This window comes from Lynx canadensis, chromosome B2 (assembly GCF_007474595.2).
Source record: "Lynx canadensis isolate LIC74 chromosome B2, mLynCan4.pri.v2, whole genome shotgun sequence".
In the NCBI taxonomy this organism is placed as follows: domain Eukaryota; kingdom Metazoa; phylum Chordata; class Mammalia; order Carnivora; family Felidae; genus Lynx; species Lynx canadensis.
This window is the reverse complement of record NC_044307.1, coordinates 22,218,281-22,240,252: the sequence shown is the minus strand read 5'-3', so window position 1 is coordinate 22,240,252 and position 21,972 is coordinate 22,218,281. Positions and strand designations below refer to the sequence as shown.

The window sequence follows — 21,972 nt, the reverse complement described above, 5'->3', positions numbered from 1 at the left end:
TATGGGCTTTTAGCATTGTATACTCAATAAAGTTAATTAGAATGTTATTGAAGATACCTAGCATTTTAATTACCAGCATAAAAGGCAGATTCCTTTATTAGAGTCATATTTTTTGAATTCATGGTTATAGCCAAGACAAAAGAAAAAATACTCATAAGCTTGGCCTTGTGTCTATACCAAAAGAGATGTACAAAAATCAAGTTTGGCAACACCAGGCTAATACCATGGGCACTTCAGCCTAGACAGGCATGGTTTGGGTAGGGGAATACTTGGTGGGAGGGTGAACTTCTCACTTGAAAATCCCCAGATGATATAGTTGTCCAAATCTGAAATATGGGTAACGTTAGCCTTAAGAAACTACCTCAGAAACAGTAAAGGAAAAGTGATCAATGTCATTATGGTAGGAAACTATTCACAATCCATATTAAATATCATGGTTTGCGATATGAAGGGATGCTCTACTAAGCTTAGGAATCTCTCTTTTGAGGAAAAGGTATAGAATGGAAAAGCAGGTGCCCCTCTGCTTTCTGAGGGCTGTGTGGTATTGAGCATGGGCAAGAACAACAGGGATTGACTACTCCCAGTGCCTTCTGTCAGGGATCTCAGGGAGCCACCTGGATATAGGCCTTCTGTGGGTTTTGGATGTTTTGGTGAAAGACAGCACAAAAATGGGGAGCCTCACTGTGGCCAAAAGGCCCTTGTAGATGAGAGGTTGGGCAGGAGGATAGCTACTCATTATCACCACTACTGAGTGCTGAGAACACATTTCTAGAGGGTAAGACTGCTCTAACATCAATTGGCTAGTTTCTCATCTTTAACCAGAAACTTCAGGTTTCAGGCCATTATCCAGCTTACCTGTAATAGTAGCCACAAATTTTGGGTTTAGGTATAACTAATAGAAAAATAAATTATTTCATTCCATTTTGTTTCAAGTAGTTTAGAGCTAAATCGGTGTAGACCTATATGCAAATCAAGGCATTTTTGAACATTCAAGGAGAAAACAATGGCATGTAGGTTCATGACCAGACTGTTTCCCAGTACTTCAGCTCATGGGGAGGCTGGGTTTATGGGGGTAGTAGAGGATTTGACCTGCTCTTTGAGTTTCTTAGTGGAATGGTCCTACTTCCTAAGTCGCTGTGAGAGAGCAGTATCAGCCTTTTTGTTGTGCCTTCTCTTTCATCTTCAAGTTACAGCATCTAACCAATCCTTGATGAAGCTGATGAAGGTCCCAAAAAACCATAGCTTAAAAGGAAGAGTTGAAGGAACTGGCAATATTTAAATTATTAAACTTGGAAGAATACATGTTTAGGTCTCTTCCAATACATGGAAGCTGTTGAGTAACAGCAAACTATATATCACTATATATTTTTGGAAAGAAAAGATGAAGTTCAAAAACATAGCATTTCCCCAAATCAAAAAAAGCTGTTAATCAGTAAATTGCTCTCCTTTCTGAGATTGTTGGGTTAAGTACTCTGGTTTCATCTTACTGCATTGCAGATAACCTCAAATTCAGTGATGTAAAACAACAACCATTTTGTCATCTTTCATGATTTGATGAGTCAGGAATTTGGGCAAGGCTTGGCAGAGTGATTATTCTGCTCTAAGTGACTGAGGTTACTCAGTGGCATTCTGCTGGTGGATGAGTTGGTCTGGGATGGGGGTGGGGGCTAAGATGGCTTCATTATCTTGTCTGGTGCTTTGGTGGAGGTTGCTGGAAGGCTGAGTTCATCTATTATGGTTGACCAGAGCATTGAATGTAGTTTCTCTAGGATGGCAGTCTAAAAGTAGTTGAGCTTTTACATGGCAGCTCAGGTCTTCTATGGAAAGGATTTCAGGAATGAAGAAATGAAAGCCACCAGTCTCCCAAGGCCTGGGCCATATAACTGGTAGCATTGTTTCTACCACATTCTATCAGTCAAAGTAATCATAGAGACCACCTAGAGTTGAGGGGAGGGAAGGTGGACACCACCACTCAATAGGAGCAGTGATGACAATTTTATGGTATTCTATAATCTACAATTTTTAGGTAACAAACTCTAAGTCTGATTGTAATTATTTTTCATGTTATGTTTCCTCACTGTCTAAACTTGCTCAAACCAAAAAGAAGAGGAAAGTATGCTTTTTTTTTTGTATCTTGGGTACTTATTTTCACTAATAGGAAATACTTATTAAGACCCCTTATGTTTGAATTAGTTTCAGGGCTGGTGAAACATTGCTTAAATAATTACTTAAGTCCTAGAACAATGATTAGTGTGAAAATTAATGGGGGTTCACTAATTGTATCAGCAGCAAGCTGACCAAGCATCTTTTAAAAAATGTCTATTGTCTTTGGAGCTAAAAAATGCTCAGTGTAACTCCTGGCACTTGAGGTGAGCACAGTCTCTTAGTCACTCATCCTGCTGCAGTGGAGGTCTTTGTTTTTTTTCTTCTCAGTTATTCACATGTTTGTTTTTATAGAGAGATTTCTGACAGACATACTCAAAAGATGTTTTTGTTATCGTGTTTTCATTCTTCTACAGAGACTTAAGAAGGTGAAACAGTTGAAATGCTGAAAACAAAGGAAACACTTGTCCTAAGGTGGGAAGGAGTATCTGTAGAAGCAGTTGACTCACTTGGAGAGTTTGTCTTTAAGACAGCAGTGAGAATGGCCCTAAGAATAAGATCCTGGGTCTTCATCAGTCTCTACCAATGGTAATTACTTGGTTGCCCAAATTTCAGCTTCTAGGAAGTTGTCTGTAATATACTTGTATCAGTCTTTGAAATGGACAGCTCCCTTGACATGCTACCTTTCTCACCTTTTTTAAAAAAAATTATTTTAAAGAGAGAGTGCAAGTGGGGAAGGGGGGCAGAGAGAGAGAGAGAGAGAGAGAGAGAGAATGAATCTTAAGTGGGGCAACATCCCATGACCCTCGGATTTTAATTCAATACTCTTAAAAACTTTGGGACACAAAATATTTAAAGAAAATATAGTAAACCAGGGGTAGATTTCACTGGTTGCTCCTATCCGTACCTTGATTTACCATGATTCATGGCTTCCTAGGCCTTTCTGGGTTCTGCAACAACAGGCTGGAAATAATTACATTTACTTCTTTTATGGGGTTGATGAAGTGAAATTACTTGTAATTATATGTATTCATACAATCTCTCCTATCTCTATCTATCTATCTATCATCTATCTATCTCTCTATCATCTATCATCTATTATCTATCTATCATCTATTATCTATCTCATCTACCTATCTACCTATTTCATTGTCTACCATCTATCTATAGTTTTACATGTGTTGTTGTGAAGTTTTGCTTGATATATCCCCCAGAAGAATCTTGTGATAACATAAGTATTGTTATCCTTCTTTGGTTATTGAGGCTATAAACACAAATAAAGATTTGTTCAGAATCACAGGGGACTAGCACAGGCAAAGTCTAGAATTCAGAGTCTCTGGTGCTGAGATTCATTGCTTGTTACCACCGCTAAAATGATTTTTAGAGCTGCAACATTATTATACAGTGTAGAATCCCAGTTGTCAGAGGGGATGGGCTGGCTCTTAGGCATGATGAATAGGTTTTATTTTGAGTGCCAACTCTAAATCAGTTGGTAATAGCTGCCTGGAGTACTGTGTGGAGGAGAATTCTGAGGTCTTATCTGAGTTGCAATTATTCAGTGATGTTTGCCATGAATGTAAGATCTCCCATACACACTTGCCATATATTTTCCACCTCTGTTCTAAGACCAAAAAAGGTATTCATTATGATAAGTATCCATGCTGGTTTGTCCGCTGATTCACCATAATGATGCAGGAGAGCATTCATGAAAAAGTATCTACAGAGATTTTGCAGTTTCTGGAAGCTGGTTTTGAACTAAATACGTATACTTCCTCCTTTGGTGAATGTGGTTAATAAAATGTAAAGAGAGCAGTAAGGAAAGCTAACTGACATGAGTACCGACTAAAGTAATTTCCTTTAAAGGAGAGATGCTTGTTTTCCTTGCAGAGTCAGTTATCTACTGCTAAAGAAGGGTGGTTTCTTGAGCACTTGTAGTGAGTAGTATGTTGTATTGAAAATTAAAAGTGTTCAGTTCTGGCGGCACCTGGGTGGCTCAGTCAGTTAAGCGTCCAACTCTTTGTTTCAGCTCAAGTCATGATCTCATGGTTTGTGAGTTTGAGCCCCACATCGGGCTCCGTGCCGACGGTGCACAGCCTGCTTGAGATTCTCTCTCTCCCTCTCTCTCTTTCTTCCCCTCCTCCACTCACTCTCTCTCAAAGATAAATTAATTAATTAAAAAAATAAAAAAGTGTTCACTTCTGTGAAGATGCAAACACAATCAGATGAACTTTATTTGAAGCTTCGATTACACTCTAGTTAATAAGAATACACTCTATGAAGCCAGTTTAACAGTATAGCAAAATGCATTTCATTTTAAAATTGAGTATTGGAAGGCTGGGAGATTACTTAATAGAATTAGGTATGATGCAACTATAGAGGTGACCCCTACTCTTCATGGATTCCTGGTGCTGGGAACAGTCTCAAAGGCTTATAAATGTGGTTATATAGATCAGAAAATTCCACTATGGCTTTTCCCACTTTGTTTTTGTTTTTGTTAAGAATCACACCTTAGGCATTATCGATGGGTAATTTTGGCCATAAATCAGGCTTGCAAATCCATAGTAGATAGCCTTGCCTGTTGGAATCTTGGAGCATAATACAAATGTTGTTAGCATCCTTTGTCATTGGGTCTGTGGCAGCACTGGCTATTTGCAAGATGGAGTCCATATTACCTTTCAGTGCTTGAGTCCTGAGGTGATGTCTCAACATGAGTGATATGAAGGACAATAGGAAATTAGTGGCTGCTCATCCTTCCACATGTCTGTCCACCAAATCTGCCAGAGTCTCCAACTTCTAGGTCTTATTCTATCTCTAAAAATGTACTTGGGCTGGCATTATTGTGTGAGGGAAAGGATCCCAGAGAGACACATGAAGTATAATCACCAATTAAGGAGATTAATTCATCATTCTCCCTGTCCCAAATCAGCCTTGTTACTTTATAGTATTGTGGTCCCAAAAGAGTTAAAGTAAGGGATATTGGTTCCTGCTGATCAGGCCACAGTGTGACACCTCCTATAGAAGTCACCATAAAATTACATTATTTAATAGATCTGAGTATTGCACCTGCTATCTTATCTCCTCGTAGGTGATTAAGTTTCCCACAAATGCAATTTGTTAATATGGGGCCACATCTTCTCAGAAGGTAAATCTGTAAAATTTGGCAGGCAGTTGCTTTGCTGCAGGTGCAACATGAAAGACCTTGCCCTGGCTTTGCCAAGAAGAAAAATGATGTTGTACTCAATTCCTGGGAAAAATATTCTGACACAGAGAGTAGAATCTAATTCCAAAAAGGGGGAATAGAATTCTAGGGCCCAAATCATGTGCCTCTCTCCCTTTTGGGGAGTATACTACCTCCAAAAGTCTGAGTGGGAGATCAGAGTCTTGTTTTACATGAAGCCAGGTATTGAGCAAATCCCCTTGTTAAATGAAGTCCTCTGATATTTGGAGCTGCAGCCATTTGTGATGATAAATGATGACTTTTACTCTTATGAGCTATGAGAGCTTAATTAGAGCTTAATTAAAGCTAATGCTCAGAATTCTTTGGAAGGTGGAGTGATTAAAAACTAACTTCCATATTGAATAGTCATACTGAAAAGTTGTGTTTGAAATACATGGCATCTCCACTCTGGAGCCCCATGCAATCCTGGCTGGGTCTTCACACCTAAGTTAAAGCAAGAGCTATTTTTTGCATTAGAATTTCCTTAGCCAAGGCTGCAAGGAGCTCAGTGCCTGGGTCCATCTCAGCCCCCTGTGCATTTACACAGAAGGTCGTCTCTGAATCTGCAACTCCAGCTCGCCATACACGTGTCTCAGGGAGTCACTGGTCATGCTAGCTATCAGCTTCCGAGGGCCAGACACCCAGGGTCGACAAACTTCTTCCCATTGCACAGTGGAGTTGGGCCGGATTTCACTGAAAGGATGGAAAAGAGAGGAAAGGTTTTACTCTTCAGAGAGGCAGATCCAGTTCCCACCTTGATCAGGAAGCAGTAAGAACACCTGCCTGATTCATACGCTCTCCTTATCTCAATGGATGGTGGTTAGAAGACACAGGGCTGATTCCAAAAGTTCTGATGCAAATAAGGCCTCTAGATGGGGATGTGCTAGAGACAGACCCATTGGGTCATGGTTCCTTCCACTTGAATGCATCAACCGGCCACCCAGTAGACGTGTGGTGAAGCTGGGGCTGAGCCTCCCAACAGCCATGAGCCAACTGAATTCTAGGTTGTCCTCCAGCCTCCACAGCAGCCTCATGGATGTGACTAATCTCCTTTGGCTCACTCTGGGCCACTCTGGTTCTCTCCTGGATTAGACTCCTAGCTGAATCTCCAGCTGCCTTTGCTGAGGTCCTGATAATCTAATTAGTTATTGCCAATTCCCTTGGAGTAGACATTGTTCCCAGGCCCAAGATCTAGAACATAACCTTACCTGCTGCCAACTGATGGAGTATTTGCATGCTCTATAATTCATAATCCTGTTTAACCAACAAAATGGGTCCCTTTGACCATGCACTTTTCTGCTCCTCATTTGTATCCATCCTGATAATGGGACTGACGTTTAATGGTTCTGGTATTCTCCTCTTCCTTTGCAGCCTATTTCTGAGGTTTTCCTAAGCTTCATGGTCAAGCCCACTCCAGTGAATGACTGAGGTCAATCGGGGTTGAGGGGATTTAGGCTTCTCTGGATGCTTCACATATATCACCCTACTGAAGCCTCAGGAGGAAGTTACATGTAGGTTTTATATACACGATAGTCCTTTGAGATAGATACTATTTAACATATTTAATAGTTAAGAAAAATGGAGGGAGGGGTATATGGGTGGCTCAGTTGGTTAAGGGTCCAACTTTTGCTTTCCATTCAGGTCATGATCTCATGGTCATGAGGTTGAGCCCCAGGTCGGGATATGCACTGGGCATGGAGCCTGTTTGAGATTCCTCTTTCTCTCTCTCTCCCTTTGCCCCTTCCCTGGCTCTCATGCTCTCTCTCTCTATCAAAGAAGAAAAGAAAAAGAAGAGAAAAGAAAAGAAAAGGGAAGAAAAGAAAATAAAAGAAAGAAAAGAAAAAAAGTGGAGGGATAAACAAGCAAAGCAATTTTCCAAGTTCACACAGCTATTAATGGACAGAGGTGAGCTTTGGACTCAAGATGTTCTGATTCCCAAATTCATGCTCTTTCTACTATTGTATTTCATACAATATCTGCCAAAAGATGAGTTTTCTGACCACCACACTTGCTTTTTTATTTTTTGTTTTTTTGTTTTTTTCACAAGCAAGACAGATGCCCTTTTATTCAATATTAAGAGCTTCTTACAGTGTTGTTCATGGAGGATTCCTGGTCTTTGCTCTCTGACCCTCAGGGAGGGTATGTGCTGGGTGTCTTTGCAGGGAATCCTGGGCCAACATTTCTCTGGGAGAGCACTGGGGAGATGGATATATTACCATGTGTATATTAGAAAAGGGACCTGCTTTCATGGGATTATTGAGGCACAGCGCATCAGAATTAGAAAGGACTTAGAAATCATTTAGTCTAGTGACTTCATTTTACAGGCAAGGAAGATTAGATCCTATGGAATCCTCCACAGTCACAGTCTGATGGCCCAGACCATGGAAGAACAAAGATATGCTGGGGGACATGAAGAGTGTGCTCATGCTCAGAAATGAGGAACATGTTGTACAGAGGCATTCTGTGAATACATCCCTAATGGATGGCACTTACTACTAGTACCATGAAGGGGCTGAGAGACCAAAAGAGCTGGAGATGCTCTAGCTTCAGACTGGGGTGGTTACAAGGAAGGAGAACAAGGTGGTTACAAGGAAGGAGAACAAGCTTCAGAACTGGGGTGGTTACAAGGAAGGAAAGTCTGGAGTGGTTCAAAGACCTCAGCTATGTAAGCCCCCATTTGTCCCTGGATGCCAGGGCCATAGAGCATCACTTTAAGCAGAGCCAAAGTACAAGGAGAAATATGGAGCCCCATACCTGTGTTTAACCTATTCTATGTAAACTTAGAACCCCCAAATTTCCTTAAATAGAGCTAAAATCTATGTATTTTAGCTGGCTGTGGGTGTACATCCTCTGGAATAAAAAGGGGAAATGCCCCAAATCTTAGAAATATAGGCACTAAATAAGAAATTCTTTTCAAACTCTTATCTCTGTGCCCAGTGAATTGGGAAAGGCATCTAAGTCCTTGGGAACTCCTCACTTTGGAGCTTCTCTAGGCATTGACTTTGACACTACTGGTCTAAATGTGTTAATTTGGTATTTGCTAATTATTTTCCTTATTTTTTTCTTTATAAATGTGATTCTATACACTATTTCCATCCATTATATAATAGGCAAATTATGTGAAAAGTGCACACACATCACCTATATAGGTATTGTTCAAACTCAGTAAGTTGATTTTACGATTCAAAGTTTGAAAAACATTGACCTCACCATGGGTTTCTTCACCTATAAAAAGCAGACACTGTGGGATATTGAATAGAGTGGGGGGAGGGTGGTGGTGAATTACTATTTGTACTGCACTTGGAAGCATGGCAAAATATGGTAAAGTGCCCAGTGTTGTTTATAAAAGTATTACTGTTGTTGTTGCTATTGTTATTATTATTACCACAATCCCCTTTGTGGTCATTGCTTCCTCTGCCTGAACTCTCTGTAATGTAACTAGGAAAGTAAACTCCCCCTGCCTGTTTGCAGAGCAACAGTTCTCTGTCCTTAATTTACAGTGATTAATTCAATATGAATACATGTTTTGAGATATTTATTTCTCAAGAGCTGTGCTATTTTTACCCTGGTCCATTCATTCTTTCTTCCCTGGTTTCCCCAAGTGATCAATCAGAAACACTTAGCAAAATAGTCATCCTGCTTAAGGATCTGGTCTGGGGCCATGTAATGCAGGTGACTACCTCCAACAGAAACTATAATCCCCAAGCTTCACTTTGTTATTGGTTCTTACTCTTATACTCAGTCCCATAATGATATTTGTACATGTATCTCATACATGTATACATGCCTACTCAAGAGAATCATACAAAGATACTCATAAATGAAGATACACTTGCATGTCTAAGTATGCATTTACTTACAGATAACTATGTACAGAAAGAGAAAAGAATCATTTACCCATATTGGTAAGTGGAGTAATACTGGAATAATCCTATTTGCCTGGGGATAGATGTTGTGATAAATGGTTCTCGGTTAATGTGCTGAGCTATCAGGATATGCTGGCCATTTATCATCTTGAATGCATGCAGGAAAATGGGATTATTATTACAATAAACTGCAACTATCTATGGGTTGTTCTCTGTGTGTCTAGCCCTCAGCTTCTGTCCTACTTGAGAAACTCAAAATTTAAAACAAAATTTACAAAGTCAGGGAACTTTTCTCTTGAAATAACTTACTGAACCTGATCATTTTTTAAAGAGAAAAATGAATCTGGAAGATGAATTATTTGATGCTCTGGAAGGATCAAGTGCAGAAACTTGAAAGCTGAGAGTCTGTGGGGGCAAGCACTTCCAAGCATCTGAGATAGGAGGGAGGCGGTGGGAGAAGGCAGACAGGTAAACCATCTCGGAGCACAGTTGGGTCTTACCCTGAACAAGGAACAAGCAGCACTGCCTTCCTTGTTCCTAGTTCAATTGCATGTTTTCTGGCTCCTGCCTTCCAGGCTCCCTGCTTTGAGCTTGAGACCCCTTGCCTTCTAGGGCCCTGGCAGGAATGTGGGTGGATAGGTAGGGGTAGTGATTCTCTTGACGATTCAAGATGTGTATCCTAGAAAGGAATACACTCTTACGAAGGATTCTGATTCTGCAGAATTGCTCTTTTTTTTTTTTTAATTTTTTTTTTAATTTTTTTTTTTCAACGTTTATTTTTGGGACAGAGAGAGACAGAGCATGAACGGGGGAGGGGCAGAGAGAGAGGGAGACACAGAATCGGAAACAGGCTCCAGGCTCTGAGCCATCAGCCCAGAGCCTGATGCGGGGCTCGAACTCACGGACCGCGAGATCGTGACCTGGCTGAAGTCGGACGCTTAACCGACTGCGCCACCCAGGCGCCCCAGAATTGCTCTTTTTAAGGGTCCAAGTTGTTACATGGATCTGCCACTCTAGATCAGATCTTGGCAGGAGAGGGTACTCTGGAGTTCTTGTAATTATCTGACAATATGGATGTGGGTGCTGGCTGGCTCAGGTCTTAGTTGTGAATGTGTGTGCTGGAGTCAGGAGGAGACAGAGAGAATAGTGCTCTTTCCAAAGTCCCAAGCCCACCCTAGGTATTAAACATTTTCTCTCTCAAGTTCTTTCCAATGTTTGACAGTCTAGGAGAAATAAAGCTACCCTTGCATTGAGAGATCCACCCTATGGATCTGGATTCCCAGAGGACCTGGCTTTCTGTCTGTTATCTATCTGCAATAGACCAGTGTGTTGGAAGTAAGTACCAATGGTACCTTAAAAAAGAGTGTGGGCAGGGCATTTGCCTTGTGTCCATGTAGGGACTGGACTCTTCCATCCTTTCCATGATTCACTCCACTTCACTACCCCAATGTAAGATAGTAACAATAAATGCCTAGACACTCAACCCACTTGGAGCCCTATGTGTTCCAAATGGTGGGTCTTTACACCATATGATGATTAATCTTTCTTCTAACACACAGATGGTCTTTTTTCATGCATTGGCCTGTGAGCAAGGTGGGATTTGGGGCATAGCCAAGGTGTACAGGGACCAGGGGGTTCTGGTAGCTTCAGATGAAGCTTCTGGGGTTACCGTCTGAGAAGGAAAAATTGGATGCAGCAGGGGGCTGTTTTGAAGAAGAAACTTGTTTCACTTTGCCTGAGTGATTCTTGCATCTGATTCAAGTGGGAAGGTGTGAGAAGGGGTGAGTAAGGCTATCGGTTCTGACAAAAGCAAGGCTATCATTGCTGACCTCTCCCTGTGGCTGAAGATGATTTCTAATTTAATTTTTTTTTCCTGCAACTTTCCTATTAGCACAGGAAGGGTGTTATGTTTTGTGCTTGCATTCTTTAAAAAGCACTCAAATTATTATCTCTGTTGTTTATTGCATTCATGGGCAGCAGGCATTTCTTGGACAATGGGATTGCATAGGCTGTGAGCACTGTAACTTAAAAGAAATGCAGAGAGCACTTAGTGGGCAAAGTGTTCTTTAAAGGCATCCCAGAAAGGGTGAAGGAGGCCTTGGCCTGGTCCCACAGATTCAGAAGTAGCTTTCAGAAAGCACATTGAAGATATTCCTAACATCATCAGGCACTTTCCGCAACCCTCCACCTCCCCTTCTCTATTTTAGAAGGTCACCCACAGGAAATATGCTAGATTGATTGATGCTGACAGGGACTTATTTGTGGTAGAAATGAAAGTAATAAACCTCAAAGATTGGGATCCATTCTGGGTGTCACAATTTCAGAGAAGCCCTGACAAACTAGAGTTAGGTGGGAGATGGGGGAAGCTGAAGCCCCATCAGGGGTCAGAGGGATGAAGTCAGGGGAGGTATGAAGAAATGTGACAGTTGTTTGCAAACATTTGCAGGGCACCAGGTGGAAGAGAGTTGGGCTTTGTTCTGTGCCAATCCAAATGACAGGATTACTGGGTAGGATCAAGAGGTAGAATTTTTTCCTAACAATTGGATCTACCTGACCATGAAATGGGCTGTGTTGTTGGGTGATACTCTTTGTCAGTAGAAGTCCCAGAAACTGCAGCGCACAACCCAATTGCACTAGGCATGGATGAAGCGATTTCATTCTTATTATCACAGAGCCTGAGGTCCCCTGAGAACCCAGTCTGCAAGTCTTGAGGCTCACCTTTATTCTGTTGAAAGGAACAGTTCTAGAGTGCATGTGTCGGCAAAATCTGTGGGGTGGCGTTGGGAAGAAAGGACCCTTGCAAAGGGACATCTTTCAGCATCATATCTGCCACATAGTAGGTACTCAATAGATATTAGTAGCACTGCTACATGAGGAGGTGGCAGGGCACAATGCTTGAGACTTAGGTTCTGAATCAGCCACTCCGAGTCTTAATCTTGGCACTACATTTTTTAAAAATGTTTATTTATTTTTGAGAGAGAGAAACAGTGTGAGTGGGGGAGGAGTAGAGAGAGAGGGAGACAGAATCTGAAGCAGGCTCCAGGCTCTGAGCTGTCACCACAGAGCCTGACGTGAGGCCCAAACCCATGGACTGCAAGATCATGACCTGAGCCAAAGTGGGACGCTTAACTGACTGAGCCACCCAGGCACCCGACACTACTCTTATAAGCTGTGAAACTCGGGCCAAATCAGCCAACCCCTCAAAGCCTCAAATTCCTCTACTACCTCAAGGGAGATGCTAATAGCATCCTCATTAGGGTGGTTTTATGGATTAAATGATGGAAGTGCCAGTCAAGTCAACCCTACTTTTACCCCATGACTCATAGAAATGGCCAATAAGAAGGCAGCAGCTTCTCAGACACATTCCTTGGGCATTATATGTAAGTTGGGAAAAGACAGAGAAAGATAAGCCTGCCCACATCACTTCTCACCTTCTCAGTCCCCACCCCAGGCCTTACCGGAACATCTTCCTCATTGGTTTTGTCACTCCAGGACCATCCAGGTATATCCAAACATTTCGCAGAGTTTCTTTTAGAGGATTGGTGAATTCAACTGTCACCACCATGTCAGAACCAACCATCCTAGTGCCGCGGACCTAAGACATGAGTTGGGGGAGGAAAATGCAGTTCATTAGCAGCACATAAAAGCTTTCTGCTCTCCTGTGTCCTTAACCATCTTCACTTTTGCTGGTTTTACAGAATGGTTATTCTTTGGCAATGGAACCAGGATGATGAGGCTAGCTGATTGCTTTGACTGGGGGATACCTATTAAGACAAAGATGGAAAATTACTAATTAGGATCACACTCTTTTCCTCATTAGGAAAACCACCCTAATTAGAGCTCAGGTTAATAGCCGTGACCACCAGCTGCTCTCTATCAGCAGGAGATGGAAGTGCACTTGGTGTAGCAACACATTTCCATGGTGAGGGTGGCCAGGCAAACTCTGCTTCTGGACAGGACTCAAGCTTCCTGCCAGGACACCGGGCGGGGGTGGGGGGGCGGTGTCTGTGGAGGAATTCCTAAGTTCAAGAGGAAGAGATGGCTCCAGGGTGACTGAGCCTTCTTACTTTTAGGCACACTTCGAAGAAATATGGCCAAAGAGGGAGTCATCACTGTGGAACTTGAAAAAAAGGAATCTGGATGCTAAAATAGGCCAAAAAGACTTTTCATCCACAGCTACAACACCTGAGTCCAGGAGAGAGTAAGGCTCTTTGTTAGTGAGTTTATCTATGACAAGTCTCAGAAGGACTGGGTATTTGGCAAAGCGTCACATGAGGTGGCCTGAGTTCAGTGTCAGTTCAACACTTACTAGTGGTGGGGCCTTACTTAACCTTTTTGAGATTCAGTTTTCTTGTCTCTAAGACTGGACTGACATTCCCATGGGATTGCTGACGTGGAATGCTATTACTGTTGGCTCTTTGGCTGTGTTTATTAGGTGCCAGGAATGGTATGCCTTCCCAACACCAACCCAGTGAGCTGGAAAATGGCCAGGTGGCTATGGGGTTTGCTTGTTTGTTTCAGAGGTATGTATGCTGAATGGATGGATCTGCATAAGCTCTATACAACTTGGGAATAATAATAGTAGTTCTTCCTTTCTAAGAAAAGGGTAGAATGAGAAAATGCATGTAAAATAGCTAAAACACTGCATAGCATGAGACAGAAGCTCCATAGCTTATGGCTCATACTGTTTTTGGAATAGCAATGTTCAAGGTAGCTTGTTTTATTCACCTTATATTTATATTTTAGTGCACTTTCAACTCCAACATGTAGCCAGTGCCCAGCAAACATCTGTGAAATTAATTTCACTGTTTAACAATGGAATTTATTGATTGAGTTTTCTACGTAACAGCCCAGCCATTGTTATACCCCATTTCTTTAAGCAGACATATAATATAGAAAAAAATCATGTGGAAACGAACCTTTTTATGAATAGAGGGAAAGAGGAAGGATAATGCCCAGGAAAAAGACTCTCACTTACTGAATCTGCAGTAAAGAATAAATCTTCATTGCTTCACTGTTTAAGACACAATTTGTGTCTAAATTTATGTCTATGGGATTTTAAAAATCTATGAGAAAAATGAAAATTGCAGCCCAATGCTCTGTGTTTAGTACATTCAAATCCACACCCGCTGGGGTGGGGGTGGGGGATCCTGCCATCAGAGGGATCAGGGGGTAGAGCAATGATCATGGTGGTGACCATGGCAGGTGTCACCAAGAGAGCACAGATTGCATGCCAAGTGGTGTGTCTAGCCTGTCACCAGTGGTCTTCAGCCTGGCATGCACAAAGAGTCAGCTGGGGGACTTTAAAAATCACAGAGGTGTAGGCCCACTCCCAAGCAATTAACTCAGAATCTCAGGCAGAGCCTGTAATAAGTTTATTTTAAGCACCCCTGTTGATTTCTAGGAACCAACTTAGAAAACTGCTCCCCAGTTGAAAATCTCTGATGCAGACAACACATTTGGAAGACAGGCTGAAATTTTCACTGTCTTCCCCAGATGCCCTGACTCTATCGATAGAGATACTGGAAGTACAGAAGTGCATTATTAGAGTACTCTTAGTGTTCTTGACTTAATTCTCAAGTGTGGCTGACATATTTTTCATAAGTTGGGAAAAAAATTTCAGAACACTTTCACATTAAAAAAAAATACAAGATAAAGATAATGTTTACAAAAACTGAATTGGAGAAAGTGGGGCTACTTCAGAGATGCTGTTGGTAGAAGTCTGCTAGGATCCCTTTAATTTCAGGGAAGAACTATTTTAGAGCCATCTGCCATCTTCATGGCATGCTATTACAAATATGGACATAAGCCCCTTGCAAAAAATCTGATAATAGCTACTGGCCCTTCCTCAACACAGACATACACAGTGATGAATACAAGATACATACACCTCTCACATGTGGTTTTAGAGGATTCATTACAGACCCAGAAGGTCTGTCTATGGCCCTCCCTGGGTCTGTGGGCTCCAGGTGAAGAATCACTTCCATACGCCAATTTCCATGCTAGCTCTGCAGGAAGATTCCTGCACTGTGGAAAGCCAAGTGCATTCTTCCAGGTGACTCTTGACAGTGATGGGGAAATTTAGTGTTTGAGAGGTTGGTGCCCATGCTCAGGCCTTCACGGATAGGCTTTAGATCTGGCCATAACTTGAAGATTAAGCCTTCTCAGATATCTTCATGCCTAACCAGTTTCCCCTCAGATGTCATCATCGTAGCCAGCTGCTACCATGGGCATGTAAATACTGCCCAGGCTTCCCTAACAATGGAGTGGGCAGGAGGCCAGAGAGAAGTGGGGGCAATGAAAGGAGAGGCCTATTCTCACATTGTAGAGTGCTTCCTTTGCAGTTAATGAACACTCATTCTCCCTTTCCCGACATTCATCTTCTGTACCCAGAATTTAAACTTCCTTTGCCTGACTACTGAGATGATAATGAACCCTAGAGACTCTAACCAAACCAAATACAAAAGCCTGTGTAACATTTAACATCACTGTTTTCTGTTTAGGGAAATTAAGTGGAGATATGTTCCTCCCTTCTTTAGAGGAAAATGGAACGCACATATGGTATTTTCACAGTATGTGCTGATTTGAGCAAGGAGCATGTTATGGTATCTGTGAAATGCTGAGAAGGCCATGGTGGATGAAAATGTCTGTCCAAATCTAATTTTTTAAGGAATCTTCACCGTTCCCCTCTCTTTCATGCTGTAAAAATAATTCCATATCATTGTAGTTATATTTTGGATTTTCTTGCTATCATAAAAAGTTAAACAAAAGAAGCCCTAAGCAATCCAGAGAAAGTTAGGTCACGGAGAAACTTTTATGTGTACTTACTTTAGAGAAGGGTAGCCATTACTCAGGCCAAAGAAAAAAGATAAAGTCTATGTCATACTGCATGACATCAAAGTCTTTTCCATGTGTTTGATGGCTCTGATTGTTTTCAATATCCCATTTAAAAATACATGTTTTGGGGGCACCTGGGTGGCTCAGTCAGTTGTGTCTGACTCTTGATTTTGGCTCAGGTTATGATCTCACGGTGGGTGAGGTTGAGCTCTGTGTCAGGCTCTGTGCTGATAGCACAGAGCCTGCTTAGGATTCTCTCTTTCCCTCTTTCTCTGCCCCTCTCCTGATCATGCTCTCTGTCTCTCTGTGAAAGTAAATAAATATTAAAAAAAATAAAAATATCTGTTTAAAAAATTTTTAAATGTTTTTATTTATTTTTGAGAGAGAGAGAGACACAGTGCAAGCAGGGGAGGGGCAGAGAGAGAGGGAGACACAGAATTTGAAACAGGATCCAGGCTCTGAGCTATCAGCACAGAGCCCAACCCAGGGTTCGAACTCATAAACCATGAGATGCTCAACTAACTGAGCCACCCAGGTGCCCCCAAAGTATCTGTTTTTTTTAAGTTTTTATATATTTTGAGAGAGAGCATGAATAGGGGAAGGGCAGAGAGAGAGAGGGAGAGAGAGTATCCCAAGCAGGCTCTGCATTGTCAGTGCAGAGCCCAATGTGGGGCTCGAATTCACGAGCCTATGAGATCATGGCCTGAGCCAAAGTTAGACACTTAACTAACTGAACCAGGCACTCCAATGAAAATATGATTTTAAATATTGACATAAAATATGATGATTTTCCAAGTTAAATACCATTCTCCAATTTTGACATCCTGAGTTCTTGTCTATCATACTGCTTAATGATAATGACTAGCTATTTTGATTCTTTGTGAACAAGATAGTTACTAACACAGATACACACACATACATGTAAACTTTTAGAGGGAATTACTTTGTAGGAAGTCACAAGTTCTCTTCCATGGAGCATATGCTTTATAATATGCATAACTGTATTCAAAATTGAAATGAAATGAGGGAAAAAGTTTGAGAAAGAAGTAGTTTAGGTAGCAATATAATTCACACAGTTTATTATTAGTTCACCTCACAACACTTACTTCAAGTGCCATCAATAATGTATTACATGTATTATTGGAAAATACATTTTTTCTTCTCTCTAGCCTTGCTGGTAATAAGTAGCTTCTTATTTGTGAACTCTGCTTACCAGCACCAGCACAACCACTGCTGAGTTTAGCATTTACTACATAATACTAATGGTTTTATGGTAGTCAGGCAATGTTCTAAGTCTGCACTATCCAATATGGTAGCCACTAGCCACATGTAGCTATTTAAATTAAAATCAATTAAATTAAATTAAAAATTCAGTCCTTAATTGTACTAGCTACATTTCAAGTACTCAATAACTACCTGTGGTTAGTGGCTATCATATTGGACAGTGCAGATTTAGAATATTCCCATAATCATAGAAAGTTCTATTGGACAATTTTTGTTAAGTGATTTACTTATATTTATTATTTAATTCTCGCAACCCTATGAGGTAGGTATTGAATCTTCTTTTTATAGATGAGGAAATTGAGGCACAGAGAAATTAAGTAACTTGTTCAAGGTCACATGGACAATAGTAGGGGAAGTAAGACTTGAATATGGAGAATCTGGTGCCAGAGTCTTGGCTTAACCGCACCCCCTATACTGATAGCAATAATAGTAATTAGTTATTAATTAATTGGTAGTTACTAATTAGTCATTAGCAATAGCGATAGCACCTCACATTATTTTTAGTGTTTACTTAGTAATGCAGGCAATGTACTCATAATTTTACTTACATAGTCTTCCCTCCAGCCCTCCCTATGGGCTTGGGGGCAAACATTATCATCATCTTCATTCAACTGATGTCATTCTGACACTTAGAAGATAATCAAAGGACCTGAGTTACAGAGCTAGTAAATTGGCAGAACACAGATATGAATCTAGGTCTTTCTGACTCCGAAACATTCATCTTTAAACATTACGTACACTGTCATCTCTGACAGCAGAGAGGCAAAAATAGTAATTTTTAAAAATGAAAATAGCTTCTTCATTTTCTGAAATCCACTGAAGAATCATTCTCAGTATTACCTTCTGTTACCACTAAACTTCCAGGTAAGCACGATGATTATACTAGAACCTGAACTAAATTTGAAAATATGTGTACAACCCAACTCTTTGTGTTTGACTTCATGGGAAAAGAATCTGATTCCTATGCCAGAGTAAAATGTGACAGGGTAGCCTTGGGGCCTTGATATATTACTTGACGATAATAGGATTTTCCATTTAAGGTAAAGATAGAGATATCATTTTAGAACATAGTGGGATCATATAAAGGTAGGTAAGATTCGTTATTCTTGAAGTTTTACTTTGTGTCTGTGTGTGTGTTTTTTACGATTAAAAAATAGCAAACAGGAAATAGAGAGAAGAAATTATGTTTTAGGCATCCCAGTTAGCAGCAATTTCTCATTTTCATTCCCAAGTCTAGGTTGTTCGATGGCTGTGCTGAGTGGGGAGATGCAAATGCTCAGTTTACAGTGGCCGGGCTCACTCACAGACGTACTCTAGGATGCTCTCTCCTGGCTGACAGAGCACACCCACTGTCTGCTCCTCTGTGACCAACAGCCACGATTGGGTGGAGAGTCAGCTCCCCGAGCATGTAAAGTCATGGCTGACGGTGCCCCACCTGGGACCCTTTGGGGATACTTACAGCCCATCAGGGCTGACGTCTTTGTTTTTCTCCACAGATTGATAGGACAGTGGGAAGGGGCACAACTGTAGTGGTTGGGACACAGAAAGTGACCACAGTTGGAGGAAACCAAGGGGAACGTGCTGGACTCAGGGTCTAAAGACAATGGGGTTGCCACTGTATGTCTTTGGACTGAGTCATTTGAACTCTCTGGGCCTTGGTTTTTTTGTGTGGTTACTGGGAGGATTCAATGTGCTATTATATGTGAAATCATCTGGCAGAGCATCTGAAATATAGAATTTATTGAATCTAAACGCAGTTCAGGTTTAAAGGGAGATCATGTTGCCAGAGTGACCATGAAAACCTTCTCACCCATGAGTTCTCTTATGTGGAATGATGCAGATACAGTTTCTCAGGTACTGGAGAAGAGAGTCACAAAGCAGACAAGCTGCCAGCCTCCACCAACACTTGAAAGAGAAGTGGAGAAGCCCAGGTCCCCACGGCCCTGTGCCAGCCTGCCTGGTGACCTATGGTCCTGGTGACCCAGACATGTGAAAGAGACATGGAGAACCCAAGGGAGGTTGGAAGGGACAAATGTGCTTGGTTGGAGACAAGGGAAGGAAAAATGGGTTGGGGTTCAGGGGACATTTAGAACACCAAGTCTTTGTTTTCATTTTTTTTTGCCTCGCTGGAAGGTATCAATATTTAGGTGGTCGCAGAACAAAATGCAACTATAGGAACGTCTCACAATTTACCCAGTAACCGTCATGGTGACATCCATTTCTCAAGTGGTTTCCCAGTTTTACCCTCCCCTCCAGGGCACAGGTCTATGCATTGGGATGCTGGAGGAGTAGGGCTTGGGCACTCCCCACAACCACCCTCTGCCTTGCTCTACCCTGGTTAAAATGGGAGCTTGGGGGGCACAAACAGAGAAGGAGCAAAAAGGATTCTACACTTAATCTCAGTAAGAATGCTGAGTGCCAGTTAAGAAAAACTGATGGTGTTTCAAGTCAGAAGAGATGTGGATGTGGGGCCAGCACTGGGGTTTATCTGTGCAAGTTAGGAAAAGGGCACGCCTTTTTTGGCATGGCAGGTGGAGAGTGGGATGGATTTGGTCCCCTCTTACCTCCCCCATCCCCAGGCTGGGTGCAGCCTGCCCCAATGTGGGTGTTGGCTTGGAGTGGGGCCCACTCAGAGGAAGGTCTTGGCACCCATGCTGGGGAGACATTTCCTATGTGGCCTGTGTTATCCTTATGACTACAAGCCCAGAAAGCTGAGACCCCACTGGTCAGTGCTGGTCCTGCTGATATTCTGCCTGTTGATTTCTGTGAATTCCCTCCCTTCGCAGGCTCTGTATACACGGTAGCCAACCCATGCGAGAAAACAGCAACTGTGCTTCTGGAACTGACCTAGAGCAGCCACTGCTAGAAGGAAAATCAGCAATCTCTCCCTATTTCAAAGAAAAAGTCAATAAAAATGTTCTTGGTGTTGACCTTTTCTCTGGTTATTTTTTTTTTTTCAACGTTTATTTATTTCTGGTTATTTTTTTAAGAGCATTTGCTAAAACCTATTTATGGAGTGGGCACCAAATAACTATTTGTTGAATGAACTGAATACATGAATGAATAAATGAGTGAATGGCTAAAAGGGAAGAATCAGAGGGAAGAAAATTCTTTTATCCAATGGAAAAAATATGCTCACGCTGGGATGCCTGGGTGGCTCAGTCAGTTAAGTGACTGACTCTTAATTTTAGCTCAGGGCATGATCTCACATTAGTTGGTTCGAGCCCCAGATCAGGCTTTGTGCTGATAGCGTGGAGCCTGCTTGGAATTCTCTGTTTCCCTTTCTCTCTGACCCTCCCTTCTTGTGTTCTCTCTCAAAAATAATTTAACATTTAAATTATTGCTCACACCAATGGAATATTACTTGGCAGTCAAAAAGAATGAAATCTTGCCATTTGCAACAACATGGGTGGATGGAACTAGAGGGTATTATGCTAAGCGAAATAAGTTAGTCAGAGAAAAACAAATATGTGATTTCACTCATGTGGAGTTTAAGAAACAAAACAGATGAACATAGAGGGAGGGAAGCAAAAATAAGATAAAAACAGAGAGGGAGACAAGCCATAGGAGATTCTTAAATACGGAGAACAAACTGAGGGTTGCTGGAGGGGTGTTGGGTCAGGGGATGGGCTAAATGGGTGATGGGCATTAGGAAGGGCACTTGCTGGGATGAATACTGGGTGTCATATGTAAGTGATGAATCACTAAATTCTATTTCTGAAATCATTATTACACTATATGTTAACCAACTTGAATTTAAATTTAAAAATAACAACTAAAAAAGATAAAAATAAAATCTTGCTCATGTCACTCTTGGCCAACACCTATACAGGTGGGGGCGGGGCCCAACCTCAGGGTGGGGGAGGAGGTGAGGCAGGTCAAAATGCTGTTAAAAAAGCTTGGAGGGGGGCGCCTGGGTGGCGCAGTCGGTTAAGCATCTGATTTCAGCCAGGTCACGATCTCGCGGTCTGTGAGTTCGAGCCCTGCGTCGGGCTCTGGGCTGATGGCTCAGAGCCTGGAGCCTGTTTCCAATTCTGTGTCTCCCTCTCTCTCTGCCCCTCCCCCGTTCATGCTCTGTCTCTCTCTGTCCCAAAAATAAATAAACGTTTGGAGGGGAACCTGGATGGCTTAGCCGGTTAAGAGTCCGACTTTGGTTCAGGTCATGATCTCACGGTTTGTGGGTTCGAGTCCTGCATCGGGCTCTGTTCTGACAGCCTGGAGCCTGCTTCAGATTTTGTGTCTCCCTCTCTCTCTGCCCCTCCCCTGCTCATGCTCTGTCTCTCCTTCTCTCAAAAATAAATAAACATTAAAAATTTTTTTTTCAAAAAGCTTGGAAACAGTCAATCGTTCTCATTTTAAATGTTTAAAAGATTTTTTTTTAATTTGGGGACACCTGTGTGTTGATAGCTGTAATTAAAAATTTATTTTTTAATTTTAAGTTTTTATTCTAATTCCAGTTAGTTAACATACAGTGTGATATTAGTTTCAGGTGTACAATATAGTGATTTAACACTTCCATATAACACCCTGTTCTCATCATCACAAGTGTCCTCTTTAATCCGCATCACCTGTTTCACCCAACACCCCCCCTCTCATGGTAACCATCAGTTTGTTCTGTAAAGAGTCTGCTTCCTGATTTGTCTCTCTTATTTTGTCCCCTTTGCT

General features: G+C 41.7%; 1 protein-coding gene across 3 annotated transcripts in view; it reads right to left on the bottom strand.

The window, feature by feature from the left end:
• Positions 1-4,302: 4,302 nt before the first annotated feature.
• The window catches only part of F13A1 (coagulation factor XIII A chain), a 165,184-nt gene continuing 147,514 nt past the window's right edge, over positions 4,303-21,972 (bottom strand). For all 3 annotated transcript variants that reach the window (XM_030314906.1, XM_030314908.1, XM_030314907.1), the window contains 2 exons: positions 12,645-12,781; positions 4,303-6,013 (listed from right to left, as the gene is read on the bottom strand). In XM_030314906.1, the coding sequence (XP_030170766.1) occupies positions 5,860-6,013; positions 12,645-12,781 (291 nt within the window). In that variant the 3' untranslated portion in view covers positions 4,303-5,859. The remainder of the gene's footprint in view (positions 6,014-12,644; positions 12,782-21,972) is intronic.